Genomic DNA, 19,164 nt, shown 5'->3' on the forward strand with positions numbered 1-19,164 from the left:
AGCGAGCACAAACAGGGGAGGCGCAGAGAGAGAGAGGGAAACCCAGAATGTGAAGTAGGCTCCAGGCCCTGAGCTGTCAGCACAGAGCCAACCTAGGGCTTGAACCCATGAACTGTGAGATCATGACCTGAACCAAGTCAGACACTTAACTGACTGAGCTACCCGAGCCTCCTGGATTCAGTGTTGCTCTTACCACACCACAGGGACCCCCACACTCCCCCTTGGGGTCAAAAAAGTCCAGAGTGGGCAGCTGGTCCCCATCTTATTTGGACTCCAGGCTGTCTCATGGGTCTTCAGGGCTGGGAACTCAAGGCTCAAATGAGCCTCCCTCTTGCTGCAGTCTCCGGACATGCCCCTCCTGTGTCTTTGGGACTTGACTTCCTCTTCTACACAACGAGTCATGCCAAGGACTCCTGGCCACTCTGGGGTCATCTCAGGCTGATGGGCAGGATGACAGTGCTGGGACTGGAGAGTGAGGTCTGGCTGCTTCTCAGGCTGCAGACATTTCCAGAGCTCCTTCTGAGTATGCTAGCCAGTGAGGGATACCTCTGTGCCTCTGGAAGCCCTGTCCCACTGGACCAATTGCTCAGGGCTTCTGGGTGCAGGGCCTCCTCTGGGTGGTCTCAGGGGCAGAGCAGGACAGGCAGGTAAGAGGCAGCTCCTGAGTGCAGTTACCTGGTTCCCGATCCTGCTCTCTGTCGGGCTTCCGGGTCTGGTTCCAGTGCCCTTGTCCTGGCAGGTTTATGAAAGAGCTGAGCTGAGCTCAGCCAGGCTGAGGCCTTTTCTGCCAATGGGAACTTCTCACATACTTCCAAGCACCTTTGTAGACTCCAAGCTCAGACCTAGAAAAGCCATGGGGATCAGCCACCCTGCTCGTTTGCCTCACGAAGAGATAAGGTTTGGCGAGGGAGGCGCGGGGGCAAAAGGGCTTATTAAGCACAATCATGGGGCCATTCACCAAGCTGAAGACTTCAAACTCAAAAGCTCTGTCTGGCCGTTTCGATCCATTTTCATCTGTCCTTAAGATTGCTTATCAGACCGCAGCCAGCAAAACGGTGAAGCAGATTGAGAGGAGGTATACTTTTCAGGAAGCCTTGAACAGTGCAGGAGATAAACTCGTAGTAGTCGACTTCTCAGCCACGTGGTGTGGACCTTGAAAAATGATCAAGCATTTTTTTCATTTCCTTTCTGAGAAGTATTCCAATGTGGTGCTCCTTGAGGTAAATGTCTATGACTGTCAGGATGTTGCTTCAGAGCGTGAAGCCAAATGCATGAGAATCTTCCAATTTTGTTCTTTTAATCCTTATTTATTTTGAAAGAGAGTGAGAGAGAGTGTGAGTAGGGGAGGGTCAGAGAGAGAAAGAGAAAGAGAGAGAGAATCACAAGCAGGCTCCCCACTACCAGTGCAGAGCCCAACTAAGGGCTTGAACTCAAACCATGAGATCATGACCTGAGCCGAAACCAAGAGTTGGTCGCTTAACCGGTTCACTGAGCCACCCAGGGACCCTTCTCTTAGTTTTTTTAAAAAGGGACAAAAGGTGAGTGAATTTTCTGGAGCTGATAAGGAAAAACTTGAAGTCATCATTAATGAATTAATCTAACTATGTTTTCTGAAAACCTAACAAGTCATTGGCTGTTTAAAACTTGTAATTTTTTTATTTACATAAAGACTATATATCCCAACTGCCATCTGATTATAAGTGGCAATAAAACATTAATTCTACTCTTATTTTTTTCTTTCATAGTATATTGTCAAGTTGGTTTCCATATACCACCCAGTGCTCATCCCCACAAGTGCCCTCCTCCATGCCCATCACTCGTCTTCCCCTCTCCCCCACCCCCATCAGCCCTCAGTTAGTTCTCAGTATTCAAGAGTCTCTCATCGTTTGCCACCCTCTCTCTCCCCAACTATTTTGTTCCCTTCTCCTCCCCAATTCTACTCTTAAAAAAAAAGACTTCAAAATCGCTTCATTCTGTTTCTATGACAACCTTGAACTAGGTATTATTTTTCTTGCTTAAACGATGAAGAACCTGAGGCTTGAAGAATTTAAGGTCATAAAGAGATGGAGTAGCCTAACCTGTACCTACCTACTGCTTTTTTACTGTATGGAAGTTATGACATCTAAATACCCCACGAACCTCTTCCTTTACCACATCTTCCAAATGCTTGGGAGCTTTTCCTTCAAGCAGGCTCATGACAAGACATATATTGGAAGTCAGAACTCTCCCCCCCGCCCCCAGCCAAACACCCCAACAATGTCTGGCTTTCCCTTGGAAACATTATTCTCTCTGGAACCCTATTCTTAGAGAAGGCAGCATGGCTTCAAGGGACAGTGAACAGGGCAATGGTATTCCTCAGGTTCTAGCTCTGCTGGGTGTGCAGTGAGATGTGGGAATTGTATACATGGCACCAGGAGAAGCCAAGTCGGTTTGACTCCGGGAAGCTCTGGTTAAAGTGTATCTGTCTCTGTGCTGTGCCAAAAGCCCAGCTGTTCCTCACAACAAGCAGCCCCAAACTCCAAAGGCCATAGCTGAGTCACTTTCTTCACCCTGCCCAGGATTACTAATTCCTTTGCCTCTTAGCTTTTTCCTCATTTACTCTTTCTCAGTCATGTGTTGTCCTCTTTCTGTTTACTGCTAACAAGTTTTTTCAGAAATATCTGAGAATCTCAACCTTTGATACTATTAATGATGTCAGTCCCATCCCATCCCACCCCATGAAGTGAGTGATTCACTTCAGTGTTCTTGGAAGCACGGCACAAATATATAAGCATCCTTGAAAATCTGTATTGTTAAGCTATATAAGCACAATATCATGTACATAGTGACAAGAGATTAAAATAGCAATATGATGATTTTTAAATCACTCATTCAGAAGACAAGAGTCCTTAAGAGTCCTACAAATTGTCAATTTCTTGGGGTCTGAGAATCCAAAATTTGCATCTTAATCACTATTCCAGTTTATCCTATGCCATGTGGATTAGGATCAACTTAAGAGGGGCCAGAGCCAAAGAGGAACATTCTACACACACCACCCTCACTTGCTCCTGGTGACTTAGTAAAGTTTGGTGAATAATACCCAGAGTCCCCTGGCACTGAGGTTTGGCATGGGGGAAGAGAGTCTTCCACTGTTCCATAGTAACCCAGCCACAGTTCCCTATGAATTCTCTGCCAGCCTTTTACAGGAGCTATTTCTTGTCATCCTCACAGTAGTCCCAGAGCTAGAAGGGACCACTGAGTATTCTTAAAAAAGAAACTGAGGCATGAAGAGGTGGTGACCCATCCAAATTTATAGATGGTGAGGTCCACGCCTCCAGCTTTCCCAAGACTGGCCTAAAGCCAGAGAGCCAGTGGCTTCATGGCCCCATCCTCAACAGCCCCTGATTTCTCCCCTAGACCTCAGAGTCTTCTCACATTGTACGTGGCCTGGGGCACCCCAATCTCAGATTTTTTTTAGGTCGTTTCAACAGTATTTTGTTTTCCAGTCTAACCATGTCACCTTTAAAATGTATATACCCTTGGGGTGCCGGGGTGGCCCAGTTGGTTAAGCGTCTGACTTTGGCTCAGGTCATGATCTCATGGTTTGTGAGTTCGAGCCCCACATCAGGCTTTATGCAGACAGCTCAGAGCCTGGAGCTGCTTCGGATTCTATGCCTCCTTCTCTCTCTGCCCTTCCCCTGCTCACGCTCGGTCTCTCTCAAAAATAAATAAACATTAAAAACAATAAAGAATAAAATGTGTATACCTTTTAACCCAGCTATTTTCACTTTAAAACATAACTCTAGAAAGCAACACATGCACAATGTAATCATTGCAACTTTTATTGTAAGCCACAAGCCCTGTAGACTATACAAACACCTAAAATATTGTGATTTGCTTGAAGTGACAATACACCCATGCAATGGGATATGGTGATTAAAAATAATGATGTGTGTAATTATTGACATAAAAAGTAATTTAACAATCTATTAAATAAAAACAATGCACTGACAGCATGGAAGCTGTTTGGGATTCTCTCTCTCCTCTTTCTCTGCCTCTCCTCTGCTCCACACACGTACACTCTCTCTCTCAAAATAAACATTTTTAAAAATAGTGACATTTAAACAAAACAGAGGGGGCCTATAATAGATTAAAAGAAACTTAAGGAGACACCTGGGTGGCTCAGTCAGTTGGGTGACCTACTTTGGCTCAGGTCATGATCTCACGGTGGGTTCATGAGTTTGAGCCCCACTTTGGGCTTGCTGCTATCAGCCCGTCAGTGCAGAGTGTGCTTTGGATCCTCTGTCCCTCTCTCTCTGCCCCCCACCCCCGCTTGCATGCTCCCCAAAATAAATAAATCTTAAAAAAAAAAAAGAAGAAGCTTGAGACATATTAACCACATGTGTTTGGATCCTGGTTCAAGAAAATGACATGAAAAAGTTACATTTCTTTTAGATAATTAGGAAAGTTGCACTTGGATTGATGGAGTGTTAGATGGTATGAAGCAATTATTGTTAATTTCGTTAATAAGAATTGTGATTGTTTTTGTTGTTTTTTTGTTTTTCCATTAGATTTATTGAAGCATTTATTTTTTATTCATTTCTTCACATTTCTATTTATATTCTAGTTAGCATACAGTACATTATTAGTTTCAGGAGTAGAATTCAGTGATTCATCACTTACATACCACATCCAGTGCTCATCATTAAGTGTCCTTCTTAGTATCTATCATCCATTTAGTCAATGCCCCACCCACCTCCTTCCATTAACCCTGTTTTTTTTGTTTTTTTTTTTTTAATTTTTTTTTATTTATTTCTAGGAGAGAGAGAGAGAGACAGCGTGAACAGGGGAGGGTCAGAGAGAGAGGGAGACACAGACTCCGAAAAAGGCTCCAGGCTCTGAGCTGGCAGTCAGCACAGAGCCCAATGCGGGGCTCGAACCCACGAACCGTTAGATCATGACCTAAGCAAAAGTCGGACGCTCAACCGACTAAGCCACCCAGGCGCCCCAACCCTGTTTTTTGTTGTTAAGAGGGAACTATGATTGTTAAATAAAGTGCCAATCTGTTACAGGGGAAAATGGGGGGAGTAGGTAAAATACATTCCCATTTCTGATTATAAATGCACGTACATGCTTTTTATGTATAGAGACACACAGAGGAAAGCTGGAAGATTTGCCTGCCACCTGGAATGTGGGTCCCTTTGTCAGCCTTCTGTATTCCAAGCCTAGGCTGAGATCATGTGCAGAGGACAATTCTGGGGAAACACAAATATCTAATAAATCTTGTTTGCGTCCCACATTTCAAATTTCTGGCCCAACGAACTTCCCCCACACGCCCGCACTGCTCTCCCAAAGGGAGCAAAATAGGAGCCAAGAAAGAAGAGGCAGGACTGTGTAGAGAGAAGGGAGGTTGGGATGGCTTGAGAACCAGGGATTGGCAGTCCAGAAGTGTCTTCACATCAGAATCCACTGTAGCTAAAGGTGGATGGCAAGAGAAGTTGCTGGAGCTGTGTCCCCTCTTCTCCTTTAGGGCCCATGGGCTAGCCTCCCCCTTCTGCCTTCAGGGTCCTTCTTCCCAGCTCTCCACCCACACACCCCACCCTAGTGCTGGGAGTGCCAAATGGGTGGGGTTCTCTGTTGATTGAAAGCCAACAAGGTGCCAGGCACTAGTGAGCACACAGAGGCCGGCAGAGCCATATTCCTGCTTCCGGGACTGATTCACTGAGATAATCAATATTTATTGAGCACTTAGTGGAGGTGGCTGAAAAATCAATGCCTGGGCTTCCTGCAGTTCTTCCAAACAGCAGTGGGGAACATTTCAACAAGGCTGCAGAGGAGAGGGAGCCAGGCACAGCTCAGTAATACCAGCTTGGGCCCTCTCACCACCCAGAGGACTCATTGAGTGCACAACCCACCCACATCCCCTCATCTCCTGCCACCTTCGCTGCCCCTGCTAGGGATCTGTGAAACTGCCCAGTGCTTGAGAGCAGTGAGGGGATTTGGCAACGGGAGATATTCTCTGAACTGCTGTTTTCCATCAGGTTGTCCACTTCATCCCTGCCCAGGCGGCAGTAGGACAAAGCCCAGCCAACACACCAGGCTTAGAAGATCCAGCCCAATCACAATTGTGAGATAGATGACCCATGCTTTTGTCCTTGCAAGCCCCACCTTTTTAGGGTTCTCTCTGTAGCTCCTATGTCCCTCTCAGGTTCAGTGGTCTTCTCCCTCCAATAAACCACAATCAAAGGAAAAGTGGCTACTTGTGAATTTAACAGTGAACCCACCTCCCTCAGGAGCATTTCTGTTGGAAGCCTTCCATCTAGAAGGGGAAGACCTTCTCATTTCACATTCAAGGAATTCTGGGCACCACTGAGGTAGAAGGAATTTCAAAAGGAGGCAGCTGTCAAGTCTGGCCCTGGAGCTAAGTGGGATGCCGAGAAGTACAAGGGGCTGTGTGGCTGCTGAGCATGTACAGAAGTCTCAAGACTCACTCCCCCCACCCCCGCCCAATGCGAGAGAGGAAAAGCAGTGGGTGACCTTGAGCAAATTCCTTGATGTCTCTATTTCCTTAGCTGTAAAATAATCTAATGTAGGGGTACCTGGGTGGCTTAGTCGGCTAAGCATCCAACTTTGGCTCAAGTCATAATCTTGCAGTTCGTGAGTTCAAGCCCCATGTCAGGCTCTGTGCCGACAGCTCAGAGCCTGGAGCCTGCTTCAGATTCTGTGTCTCCCTCTCTCTCTCTCTCAAAAATAAATAAACATTAAAAAATAATCCAATGGGAGAGAATCACTACGCCCCCCCGTGACTCGCCACCATGAGCAGCACCTTAGCCAAGATCGCGGAGATCGAAGCCGAGATGGCTCGGACTCAAAAGAACAAGGCCACAGCACACCATCTCGGGCTGCTTAAGGCTCGCCTTGCTAAGCTTCGTAGAGAACTCATTACCCCCAAAGGTGGTGGTGGTGGTGGGCCAGGAGAAGGTTTTGATGTGGCCAAGACAGGTGATGCTCGAATTGGGTTTGTGGGCTTTCCATCAGTGGGGANTCCAATGTATATGGCTTGCTGTGAGGATTAGAGATCATGAACATAAATTTTCAAGTAAATAAAATTATATTTGATGTAGAAAATGTGTCACTTTGAAAAATCCTGGATCCTTCTCTTTGTGAAATGGGTACACAAAGTCCATTCCTCCCTACAAAGTGGCACAAATGGGCGGGAGCAGTCAGGTACCACAAGCACAGTTTATTACCAAAAGCAGTTTGAAGAATTCCAAGCAGTGGTCATGGCCTGCGCCAGTCACAAAAAAGCCAACATTTGCCTCTTCAAACCCACCCTCCACTCCCAGCTGAAGTGGAGGATTAAAAGGTTGCAGTCCAAGTTATGTCCCAGCTACAATATCCTCATTCTTGACCAATAATCTCAAAGTCACAAATGGGCATAAAGTGATATGGACCCAAATCTTACACGAGAAAACCCCATGATCAAAACAAGATTGGAGAGGTCATACAAACAGAAAGATACCAACAGCTTTAACAGGCTATGAGGAGGAAAGTGTTCTGTTGTCTATTATCAGCGAATGTGAAGGGAATGCTAACCCCATGGGGTGGGAAGACCTGTGCACTGACCAGACCCTCCTGGGCAAGTCCTGTGAGGATCCCCCACTGGTTGCCTAGTGACAAAGGAGCCCTGCAAAGTGGATAGGTGGAGGTGGGGAGCATTGGGAAGGTAGTTTAAGTCACACAGAACCTTTAGGAGTTCAAGAAAAGGTGATCTTCAAGCAGTATTGAGAACCTCCCTGACTCTTTTTACATTTGGAGAATACAAGTTGGTTGGACCTTATGAGGGATTTCAGCTTTGTTTTCTTTTCTCGATGGATTTAAAAATTACCCTAGATGCAGGAAGGTCAGTCCCTTAAAGTCTTCTTTTATCATCAAACCAAATAGCACTTATGTCTAGAAACACTGTGCTCTAAACAAAAACTGCTGACAATCCTTCATCCCAGACCCTACGCTGGGGGTTTCATGAAAATCAATTTCTGGGCCAGTTAAGTCTTGATAAAGTTGTCTCTTCATACCTCAGCTCCCATCCCCACCTGGCCAGTTGTGGTGGAACCAGGAACCCACGGGGCAAATTTCTTTCCTTATTCAACTTAGGCGCTCCAGGAAGAAGGGGAGTTCCCAGTCACCTGCCTACCAAACTCCGCTCTACTTGCTGAACTTTGCTCTCCGTGAACAGGTCATTCTGGCTGCAAATTCCCCTAAACTGTCCCTACTTGTGTTATTAAGGCACACCAATTCCTCCATGTAAGGCTTTCTGTTTACAAAGAATTATTTTAAGTACTCAAAAGAAACTTCTGTATCAAAGCCCATCCCTGCCTGGAGATGCTGGGAGGTGGGGGAGATGAAGAGCAGAGCCCAATTAATATTAAGGATTCTGGTCATTGGGGTCGCACTTGAGCATGACTTTCAACCCCAATCCCTTTCTGGATGTTTCAAAGGCTTCCAGGGCTTTCTCCAGAGGAAACCTATGGGTGACTAAGGGCTTTACATTCACAGACTTGGATGCAAGCATTGAAATCGCCATCGGCCACCTGTAAAAAGATCACAAGTGTTATGTTCAACCTGCAGGAGGAAAAAACTAGGTGCCCAAATTACCAAGCCCAAGATCAGCTTGCCCATATTTGTTTATAGCACTGTGGTTCTGGCAAGTCTATTCTATAGACAATGATGGTGGAAATGATCTTATGACTTGCAACTTGGGAGTCCAGAGTCTGTTCCCAAATGCTTCCACCCCTCTGCAATGTCTGTCTTGAAGCTTAGAATTCCTTTGGCATGAAGGCATAAGGCATTTGGAGGTCACAGTGAAAAGGCAGATTAGCCTCAGAGAAGGTAGCTCGTGATAACCCAACCACACCCCTTTGCAGCTCGGCTTGGCAGAGTTTATTGGAAAACGGCACTCTGCTGAGAGAATGGTCACAGACAGTAAAGGTGGGAGTACCGACGCTGGTGGAAAAGGTGGTCCTGGGAAAGTTCCCCGGATGGGGAGAGAGCAGAGCCCCTGACCATGAGATGGGGTCAACTAAGACCCTCTTACTTCCCAGGGTGGGCCCTAGGGCTCTGGGGTGGAAACTAAGGGACTTGAGTTCTTGCTGTCCTGTTGACCCCTTTCTCTCCTTCTTCCCTTTAAAGGGGGACAATGAAGAGCTATAGCCACTTGAGGGGCAGACACCCAAGAGGAGCATGCTTCAAGATCCTCCTCCTTGCCTCCCACTGTCCATCCTTCCCTCTGCCATCTCTGCCCTCTTGTTTGATGCTCTGTCTTTGGATCCCTACACCATGTCACATGGCTGTCAGTGTGGTAAGGGAGAGCCCCTCATGAATAAACAAGAGAGGATCCTGTTCCCAGAGGCCACGCAGGGGTCTTGCTCACTACCCTGGCTCACCCACAACATACTCACGTGTTGCAGTATCGAAACACGCCCTTGATATCCACCTCCCGGGTGGCTGCGTGCACGAGGGGCACAGTGGTCATCTCAGAGCCCAGCCCTACGAGCACCAAGGTCCCACCAGAACGAGTGGCCTGAAGAGGAGGTAAGACCAAGAAAGCCCAGAAGATTAGAAAATGCAGACTTCTCACTCAAAATGACTTTTTTGTCACACAAATAAATATCTGTGCATCAGGTGAGTATCCAAAGTTTCTGGAGAATATGATTCTTTCTATACTGATGAACTCTTCCATATGTTGGCCATACTTAACAGAGCAGCAGAGTTATCTTCTGTGAAGATCCAGCGAAAGACCAGGTACACTGGAGCACCCTCAGCTGTCCACAGTATCCTAGGAAATAGCCACGGTTCTCCGGACCCCAGTGAGAAACCTCCCCTACCAACACGGTGAACCTTCAGTCCCTGAGCACCTTTCAAAGCTTTACTAATTCAGTACCAGATGTTGGCTCAGGTATCTCCTCATCTTAGCACCCGCCCCTCCTCCAGAATGTCAACCCCATAAAAGATAGGACTTTCTTGGTGAGAAAACTACCCACCACATGCAAATGGGAAGGGCCATTAGAATTCTCTGGCTTAAAGACTGCCTTGAACACACAGGCTGGCTGGCATTTAGAAATATTTTTGTTCCAGAGACAGTCATCCCAACAGTATCAGTCACAATAGGTTTTGTCTTCCTTGAACACCTGCCTTATCAGTCTCTCTCCATGGAGTGTGCCAGGGAATGAAATTTCTCCTGACAATCTCCACTCACTCCACTGATTCTGCATGGGTGTTGTGCCTTCGCCAGAGATTTTTGAGGATCGGTGTTGAGAGAGACAGAGAAACAGTTCATTTTCCTGAGACATAAGCATTTGCCACGTTTCTTACCAGACATTTTCTAGTCACGAACCTGGCAGGAAAGTGACTCTCAGGTATATCCGTATAAGGTGCCTCCACCTAACCTGTCCATTGGTGGGGTGGCCTGTAGCACCCTATAGCGTCTGTCATGCCTAATGGCTCTACTCTCCACTCAGGAGAGGTACCAGCTTCAGGCCCAGTGAGACCCTTGGGTCACATTTACCTCTGCACCCACCTCAGGTAGCCTAGAAACCGGGCCCTCACCACCAACACCAGGAGATAGATGCCAACTGTTCCCAATGTTCTCCAGGCAGGGGAGAAGAAGACAGTCTTGCATTATGAAGCCATGTCTTTTACTGCCTCTCTGTGGAGTGGGCGGTCACTGACTGCCAACAACTTGAAAAGGGACACACCTTATTCGTCACAGCCCTCAAGGTGCCCAGCACAAAGCCAGGACACAGCAGGTGCCCAAGACCAGTCACTAGTTGAATAATCACACACAGACCCAAAGGTTTCTCCTTGCCCCTTCCCACATGGCAGCTGTTATCTCTGACAGTGGAGAAAAGGGTAGGCCGGCTCCAGCTGGAACTTAGGACAGAGCAAAGGTGGCACCTCTTCCTCCCCCATCCCATCGCCTCCTCAGCCCCTGAGGCCATAGGAATTCGGGTAGGAAAACGGCTGGGCAGCTCTGCCATGGCACCAGGTCAGCTTTCCCCAGAATGTCCTGCAGGGTGCAAAGTGCCCTTACGCAAGACTCAGGTGTGACTGAGAAGGAAGGAGGAAGCCTGCACTGTTGCGGGAAAGCAGTGTGGGAAGCAGGGGCTAGCGTGCTTAGCAGTGACGGCGGCTGCCACCACCCTCCTCAGCCCAGTCCCTCCCACCCTACCACGGTTGCCCACTGGGTCCTGGTCCCTTTCTTTCCTTTTCTCCTAAGTGGTGGACAGAGTTAGAAAAGGTCAGCCACTGGGGCAGTGTGCTCAAGGCAAGTCACCAGGCCTCTTGCGGTAAAATGTGGGAAGTGATAACTAATCTTCATGGCTACTGGGCAGATCTGGCATTGCATTTATAAAGTACCCAGTAGAAGACTCAGCATATGGTGAGGCTGGAGCCGAGAAGGTATTCTTTCTCCCCTCTTTTCCTCATACTTGGCATCCATCAATGCCATTCCCCACACCCATTCTACCACTTCCCATAAACTATTGGCGGGTCACCAAGGTGCAAATTAGGTATTGGGGGCTCACCTGACCCCAGGTCTGGGAGAGAAGAGTAGTGGCCAACTGGCCAACTGTGACCCTAAAAATCACCGCATCTTTGTGACTAACTAAATTAATGGCTCTCACCTTGTATCAATGACTCAAAGACTGCAGTTTTCCTCAATAAAAGAAGATAGGGATTTCCCACACATAACTAAGGCATGGTTCCCCAGTCCTTCTGTTGATCTTTTTACCAAGAGCACTGCTTTTATGACCATAGATATGATCATGACAACCCATTTTAAAGGGGTGTGTCTCTTAACATATTTCAAGGCCCATATATACCTGTTACCTTGTTTAAACTTTATAATGACCTAATAAGGGTGCTAGGCAAGTGAGATTAAAAAAAAAAAAGAAAGAAAAACCACCAGGGGTACTGAGATTACCTAATTTTGTTTGGGAGGGTCACATAACAAGGGTGGAGACATCTGTTCCTAGCACTCCTTACTGCTACCAACCTTGGACTGATTTCCCACAGCTGCCCACCAGCTTCAGCGACCCGCATCCTACTCACGTAGATGCCCGCCTGGATGGAGTGCTCCACCCCTGAGCACTCGATGGTGACTTCTGGCTTGCACCCCAGCAGATCTTCCACTTTACTGGCGATTTCCTTAGGGCTCTCCTTGGAGACCTGGAGGAGGAAGTCAGCCCCAACTTCCTTGGCTTTAGACAACCGAGAGGCAGACAGATCTAAAGTTGAACAAAAGTCTCTTTCAAAATGAGAAATGGATGGCAGATTGGAGAGAAAATAAAGATGGAGGTGTATGTTTTAATGGCAATGAAACTCAGGTGTAGTGAGTGGTGTCAAGGAACCCAAAATACTTACACTCTATACCTTCATACTCTCCCATACACATCACACAGCTGCGCGCGCGCACACACACACACACACACACACACACACACACACACACACACACACACCCTTTCTCTCTGAAGGATACCTGCTCCTCAGACATACACAAATTCAGATACCTTCTATACACTCTGATACCTTCTCCACACATAAAACACTTACTCTTCTACATCCCTACTCCCCTTATATCCACATACTCCACACAATTCTATACACTCACCCACACCCATATTCTCACAGATACCTTACACACACACACACATGCACAAGTATTCTCTCACTGATGCCTTCTACACACACACACACACACACACACACACACACCTTTCTATACCCTACATGCTTCCACATACACTTACCCACACATGCTGTCACAGATAAACTTTCCTCACACATACGCACACCTCCCACTGATACTGCACACTGCACACACAAACACCCTCTTATAAACATATCATACATCCCACTAATTCCACAACACACACACACACAAGCATGCCTTCTTTGCCTCTTGGGTTTGGTCAAATGGACCAAAGGCTAAGGCTCTTCTTAGAACTGAATGAGCAGTAGAGGTATCTGGGGTCCACACATAAAGAGCCAGGCCTTCTTCTCCACAGCAGCCACTCTATCCCCCTGGGTGGGCTTTTCAACCACTGAACCCCAGAGAAAAGAGGAAGAGCCCTTTAGAAACCAGCACTCCAGGAAAGGAATAGTTCTCAAGCTCCTGTTTCAAACAGTAGGCCAGCTGTTTCCTGTTCAAGGAGATTTAAAAAGAAAACCTTCTTACCCGTCACCACCACTTGAGCTGCACCCATTGCCTTGGCCACGATCAAAGTGACCAGTCCAATTGGCCCTAAATAAAACAGGAAATGGGAGATGTTTATGAAATATTAAACATCAGCTCTTCCCCTTCACGGACGGGAACGATAGCTTGTGTGTACCTCTAGCATCTACCCTGGTGCCTTCCACATAGTGAGGCCTTAACAACTGTCTGTTGAATGCATATGTACATGAATGTATGAAGAATTGTCCTCTGTGTGAAATTTGCTCCTACTACTGAGTTCCATTTAGTTGTCTCAGACCTCAGAGCTAGAACTTTTCCATTTACTCTGCTTGGGGATAATGGCAAATAACTAGGGGGCTCAAGGAAATATATTAAGAGAATAAGATGTCTCAGAAGGCCTGGATACATTGTCCTGTTCTCTCTCTGGTCTCTACCTTCTTAGAACCCATCACATCTCTCCAAGGAGAGACACATCCTTTACAGGTGTCCTCTGAGGACCACCTTGGAGGATGCTCTTAAGTGCCCTGGCTCCATGGGCTGACCCAGCTGCCTGGGCAGCTCAAGGATGTTCAGGTACTTAAATATCAGCCCAGAGACCACTTGCTTCCCACAGCATGTGCATGCTGGATGACGTGGTTTTAGAACAAAATCAGACCCAGCAAAATGAGGCTGTGCAGATTCTTTGAGGATTTTCTTTTTGACACTGCTTTTGAAAATAAGTTTGTGAGTTTCCTCCCAAAGACAAAACACTGGAAAATACTTGAAATGACCAACAAAGAGTGATTAACTAAACAAACTAGAGCGGGGCGCAATACAGCTATTAAAAATTATGTCATAATGCTTATCTAGTGTGATGGAAAGATGTTCATAATAGATTTCTAAAAAAGAGTAGGCAAAGTTAAGACATGTTGAGCATGATCTCATTTTAAGAAAACTGAAGGATTCAGAGCACCTGGGTGGCTCAGTTGGTTAAGTGTCCGACTTCGGCTTAGGCTCGTGAGTTCGAACCCTGTGTCAGGCTCTGTGCTGACAGCTCAAAGCCTGGAGTCTACTTCAGATTCTGTTTCTCTCTTTCTCTCTGCCCCTCTCTGGATCCCACTCTGTTTCTCTCTCAAAAAGAAATAAACATTAAGAAAAACTTTAAAAACCTGAAATATTATACAGTGGTTCTCTCTCAGGATGGTAGGTGATGGGGCTATGGGTGAATTTCTGTGTGTATATACATGCGGTACGTATGACTTCTTTTTCTATGTCAAAAAAGTATTACTTATGCAGATATATACATACATATATGTATATGTGTATGTCATCTGTGGGGCTTCTGGGTGGCTTAGTCAGTTAAGCGTCCAACTCTTGATTTCAGCTCAGGTCATGATCTCACAATTGTGAGATTGAGCCCCACATTGGGGTCTATGCTGACAGCATAGGGCCTGCTTGGGATTCTCTTTCTCCCCCTTCTCTCTCTTTCTCTCTCATAAAAATAAGTTTAAAAAAAATTAAACAAAAATAAAAACTTCTGCACAGGAAAGAAAACGAGAGAAAACACTTGTAAATCCTATATCTGATAAGAGGTTAATATCCAAAATACATAAGGAATTCATACAGTCAAGAGCAAAAAGCCATTTTGGCAAGCTATCTGATTTTAAAATGAAGAGAGAACTAAAGAGACTGGTGGTCATATAGAAANACTTACAACCCTGAGATCAAGAGTTGCATGCTCTACCAACTGAGCCAGCCAGGCAACCCAAATAGGCATTTTCTCAAAGAAGACATAAGGGTGGTCAACAGGTTCATAGAAAGGTACACAACATCACTCACCATTGGGGAAATGCAAATCAAAACTACAATGAAATATCACTTCACACCTATCAGAATGGCTACTATTAAAAAGATGTGAAAGGGGCACCTGGGTGGCTCAGTTGGTTGAGCGTCCGACTTCGGCTCAGGTCATGATCTCACAGTTTGTGGGTGTGAGCCCGGCTTCGGGCTCAGCGCTGATGGTCAGCTCGGAGCCTGGAGCATGTTTCAGATTCTTTGTCTCTCTCTCTCTCTCTCTCTGACCCTCCCCTACTCACGCTGTCTCTCTCTCTCTCTCTCAGAAATAAATAAAACATTTAAAAAAATTTTGAAAGACATGAAAAAAATAACAAGTGTTGGCAAGGATGGGGAGAAAACAGAACTCTTGTGCACTGTGGGTGGGAATGTAAATTGGTGCAGGCACCGTGGAAAACAGTATGGAGTTTCTTCATAAAGTTAAAAATAGAACTACCATATGATCAAGTAATTCCACTTCTGGCTTTTTAATGAAAAACACTAACTCAAAAAGATATCTACACCTGCTTGTTCATTACACTATTATTTACAACAGCCAAGATATGGGAACAACCTAAGTGTCCATCAATAGATACATATACAAAGAAAATGTGGTATATATGTACACAGTGGAATATTATTCATCTGTAAAAAAGGTAATCTTGCCATTTGTGGCAACATAGATGGACTGTGAGGGCATTATGCTGAGTGAAATAAATCAGACAAAGATAAATACTGTATGATCTCACTTATACGTGGAATCTAAATCGAAACATAATGGAACAACAAAAGCCACAAATAACAGTATGGAATGGTTTCCAGATGGGGTGTGGTGGGAGGTGAGTGAAATGGGTGAAGAGGTTCAAAAGGTACAAACTTCCGGTTGAAAAATAAATAAATCATGGGGATAAGACGTACAGCATGATGATTATAGTCAATACCATACTGCATATTTGACAGTTGTTAAGAGAGTAGATCTTAAAAGTTCTCATCACAAGAAACAATTTTTGTAACTATGTATAATGACAGGTGTTAACTGGACTTATGGTGGTGATCATTTTGCAATACATGCAAATGCAAAATCATCATGTTGCGTACTTGAAACTAAGGTAATGTTATATGTCAGTTATACCTAAAAGGGCATGTGAGGAACACCAAATCATACCCATAAGGAGTATGAGCATGCTGCCTGTGTCCCTAGCATTAGACACCTAGAAGGGTTCAGCCTGAGGCTGCTGGGGTTTGTTGGGGGGGGGGGGGGGGGCGGTGCTGGAAGCAGGGGAGGAGAGAACGCAGCCAGCTACAACCCCAGTGCAAGCCGAGTGCTGGCTCATGGTGGCCTGGACTCTTTTCCTTCCACTGGCCATGATCAGGACCCACCTCAGTTCTGGACGGACCAGGAGACCATTTCTGGGGCATGATTTTTTAAGTTCCAAAAGTCACCCTTCTCTTTACTACCAAAAATATGTCCTGTCAAGCTAAAAAGTCATCCCAAATTGCCTTCTTTAAATGAACAAATGGGTTATATTGCCTAGGAAATACCACGAATTAGTATTATGTCTATAGATAGTTTATTTAGCAAAGTGTTGGGCACAGAGGGAACGGGACACTGTAATCCTCTCCCACCCAGAAAGATTCTAGGACCAATTCCAGCCATTGAAGGGGGAATGAGACAGACAGAGGGATCTCCACATTCTCCCTTAAGGAACTCAGAACCAGGGTACCATCTGTTTCTTACCAGCTCCACACACAAAGACCTTGTTCCCCAGGGTGATTCCAGCTCTCCTGCAGGCATGGATCCCCACTGACAGTGGCTCAATCAGGGCGCCTTCCTCGAAGGTGACATTGTCAGGAAGCCTGGGGTGTCATTCAACACATTCAGTTAGCGCCTCGGGGTTAACAACAACAATAGCTAATATTTATTGAGTGTGTGTTTATGTGTCTAGCAATGTGCTGAGCAGTTTACATCTATTCATTAACATCAATCCTTGGAAGAGTTCTGGTGTACTCACTAAAATTCTCATTTTAAAGACAAAGAAACAGAGCCTTTTCAATGACTTGTACCAAAGGTTCAAAACTAGTGAGGGGCTCAAAGGGTTTGAAATGGAAACCAGATAGGTCTGATTCCAGATCCCATGCCATGCTGCCCTGCTCTGAAAATGGTTTTCTTTGGACAAATCACTTCAGTGAATGTGAACCCATTATGTTTTCTTGAACATGTTACCCAAGACAAGGTACGGTGTGATTACCATTAATAAATAAGAAGTTCATTTAACAAAAGATTAATGTAACCACATTCCAGCATCTCATCTGCTTCTCGAACTTATGTACATGGACTTTCTGGTTTCACTTCGGCAAACAAATCCCAACTATCAGCAGCTTTGCAAAACAGTGATTTAGAAGCTGGTGTCACTCTTGTTTGCTGTCCCCCCTGCTATATGTTACAGAAGAACTGCATCTGATGACAGCAGCTGCCTGGCTGCCCCCAAAACTGGTTTTAAAGGGAAAAGGGCCTCTCCTCCAGGCAGCTGATTAAATGCTGTGTCACCTTCACCTCGGGGTTCTTGGTTTTCACTTCCCAGTCCACTGGCATCCTGACCCTATTAACAACCCCACTGATGATGACAGCAAACATTTGCATAAGGCTTTACAGATTAGAGGGCTTTTTTATCCATTATCTCATTTGATCCTCACCATGACCTTGTCAGACAGGAAGGACAGGCTTTATTTTTACCTTCGTTCTACAGAAAAGGAAACTGAAGCTCCATGACATTCAGACACTTACCCAAGGTTACAAGGCTAATGAGTGGAAAAGCAAGACCTAAACCCAGGTCTCCTGGTTCCACATCCTGCCTGCCCCATATCAGCTGCCTCCTAGTACCATCAGCAATATGGTTAATATCTCATTTCTGCTAGTTCCTCACTGTCCAGTATTTTTATTCAGGGCCCCCAAACCTCCACATGCTGGAACATGACAATCCTCAAGTTCCAAAAAGGAAGGTGGCAGCTAAACTCATGGGCTCGTTCCCATGACCTGTCACTGTTCATGCTATTCCACAGAATAAGTGACGAGGCCCACAGTCAGCCTCTGCCTGCTACCCTCCACCATCTCTTCCCCCTTCCCCTCTGCATCTCTCACATTACCCCCCCTACTTCAATCCTTTCTCCTGCTCAGATTACTGCCATCACCCCTTCCACCCACCCAATCTCTCCCATCAATTCTATAAAAGGGACAAAAGTTTGAAATGAAATAATGAAGCCAAACTCTCTCAAGGAACCGCCAACCACACTCCCTCAGACATGCCTGCCCCTTCACATCTGGGATTTCCCTCAAAGCTTGGGGGGGGGGCTCTGAGCTGAGGGTGGACTTTGGTCAGGAATGATGTGTCACTCTTATCTTCACTCTGATTTCCTCTTGGCAGAACACCCAGGAAAAATGGGATTGAGGATGGTGACAATAGAGGATTATTATGGCGAGATTATTCTGATTAGGCAGGTGCTGTCTTAGTCATCTAGACAGCCACACTAGCCACATGGACAGGGCAGTCTGGCATGTAGGCAGAAGCACCGGGCAAAGTCCTGGGCCCAGCACCTTTGCCACTGACCTTTGGAGAGTCTCTGGGTCCTCCTCCATGCCCCCCTCCAACCCAACCTTGGTCAGTGGGAGGGAAGGGGGATGGGAACAATCTACGTTTCTTCCCAGCTCTGATCTTTCCTGACTATAAACACCAGAGAATAACGCAACTTGGTGGTTTTCACAATAGGGTTGAGGGAACGGCAAAAGGTTAAAGGATAATCAAGAAGCCAAGGGGGAAGCAGGAAGACAAAAAGAAAATAAGGTGGGTAGGAAGATAAAGAGGCTGTGGCAGTATAGGAATCCTTACAAAGAGAAACCAAGAGAAGAGGGTGTGGGTCCAGGGCTGGTGTGGGGACGTGAGCAGATAGCACCCTGGGAGGAAAGGAGAGGTGGGAGGTTGTATGTCCCCTATGGGCCCTCCTCAGCCCTGCCATTAACGTTGCCAACAAAACACACTCTCCCCCACCATTGCCTACAAATGCCCACCCACCCCAATCCCCAGTGCAAAGCTTACTTTCAGACCTAACCTGTAGCATCCCCCAGCCACAAGGCCACAGCTATG

The 19,164-nt window shown here is 46.1% G+C and overlaps 1 protein-coding gene and 1 pseudogene across 1 annotated transcript in view; one reads left to right on the plus strand and one right to left on the minus strand.

Moving 5' to 3' along the window:
* The first annotated feature begins 944 nt into the window (after positions 1-944).
* LOC144231807 (thioredoxin pseudogene) lies at positions 945-1,601 on the plus strand (annotated as a pseudogene).
* A 5,601-nt stretch (positions 1,602-7,202) lies between these two features.
* The window catches only part of SORD (sorbitol dehydrogenase), a 33,494-nt gene continuing 21,532 nt past the window's right edge, over positions 7,203-19,164 (minus strand). The window contains exons 5-9 of the mRNA XM_077764335.1: positions 16,764-16,882; positions 13,217-13,282; positions 12,088-12,263; positions 9,438-9,559; positions 7,203-8,570 (exon numbers count right to left, since the gene is read on the minus strand). Coding sequence (XP_077620461.1) covers positions 8,405-8,570; positions 9,438-9,559; positions 12,088-12,263; positions 13,217-13,282; positions 16,764-16,882 — 649 coding nt within the window. The 3' untranslated portion in view covers positions 7,203-8,404. The remainder of the gene's footprint in view (positions 8,571-9,437; positions 9,560-12,087; positions 12,264-13,216; positions 13,283-16,763; positions 16,883-19,164) is intronic.

Source organism: Crocuta crocuta, unplaced genomic scaffold (genome assembly GCF_008692635.1).
Source record: "Crocuta crocuta isolate KB4526 unplaced genomic scaffold, BGI_CrCroc_1.0 scaffold102, whole genome shotgun sequence".
Lineage (NCBI taxonomy): Eukaryota > Metazoa > Chordata > Mammalia > Carnivora > Hyaenidae > Crocuta > Crocuta crocuta.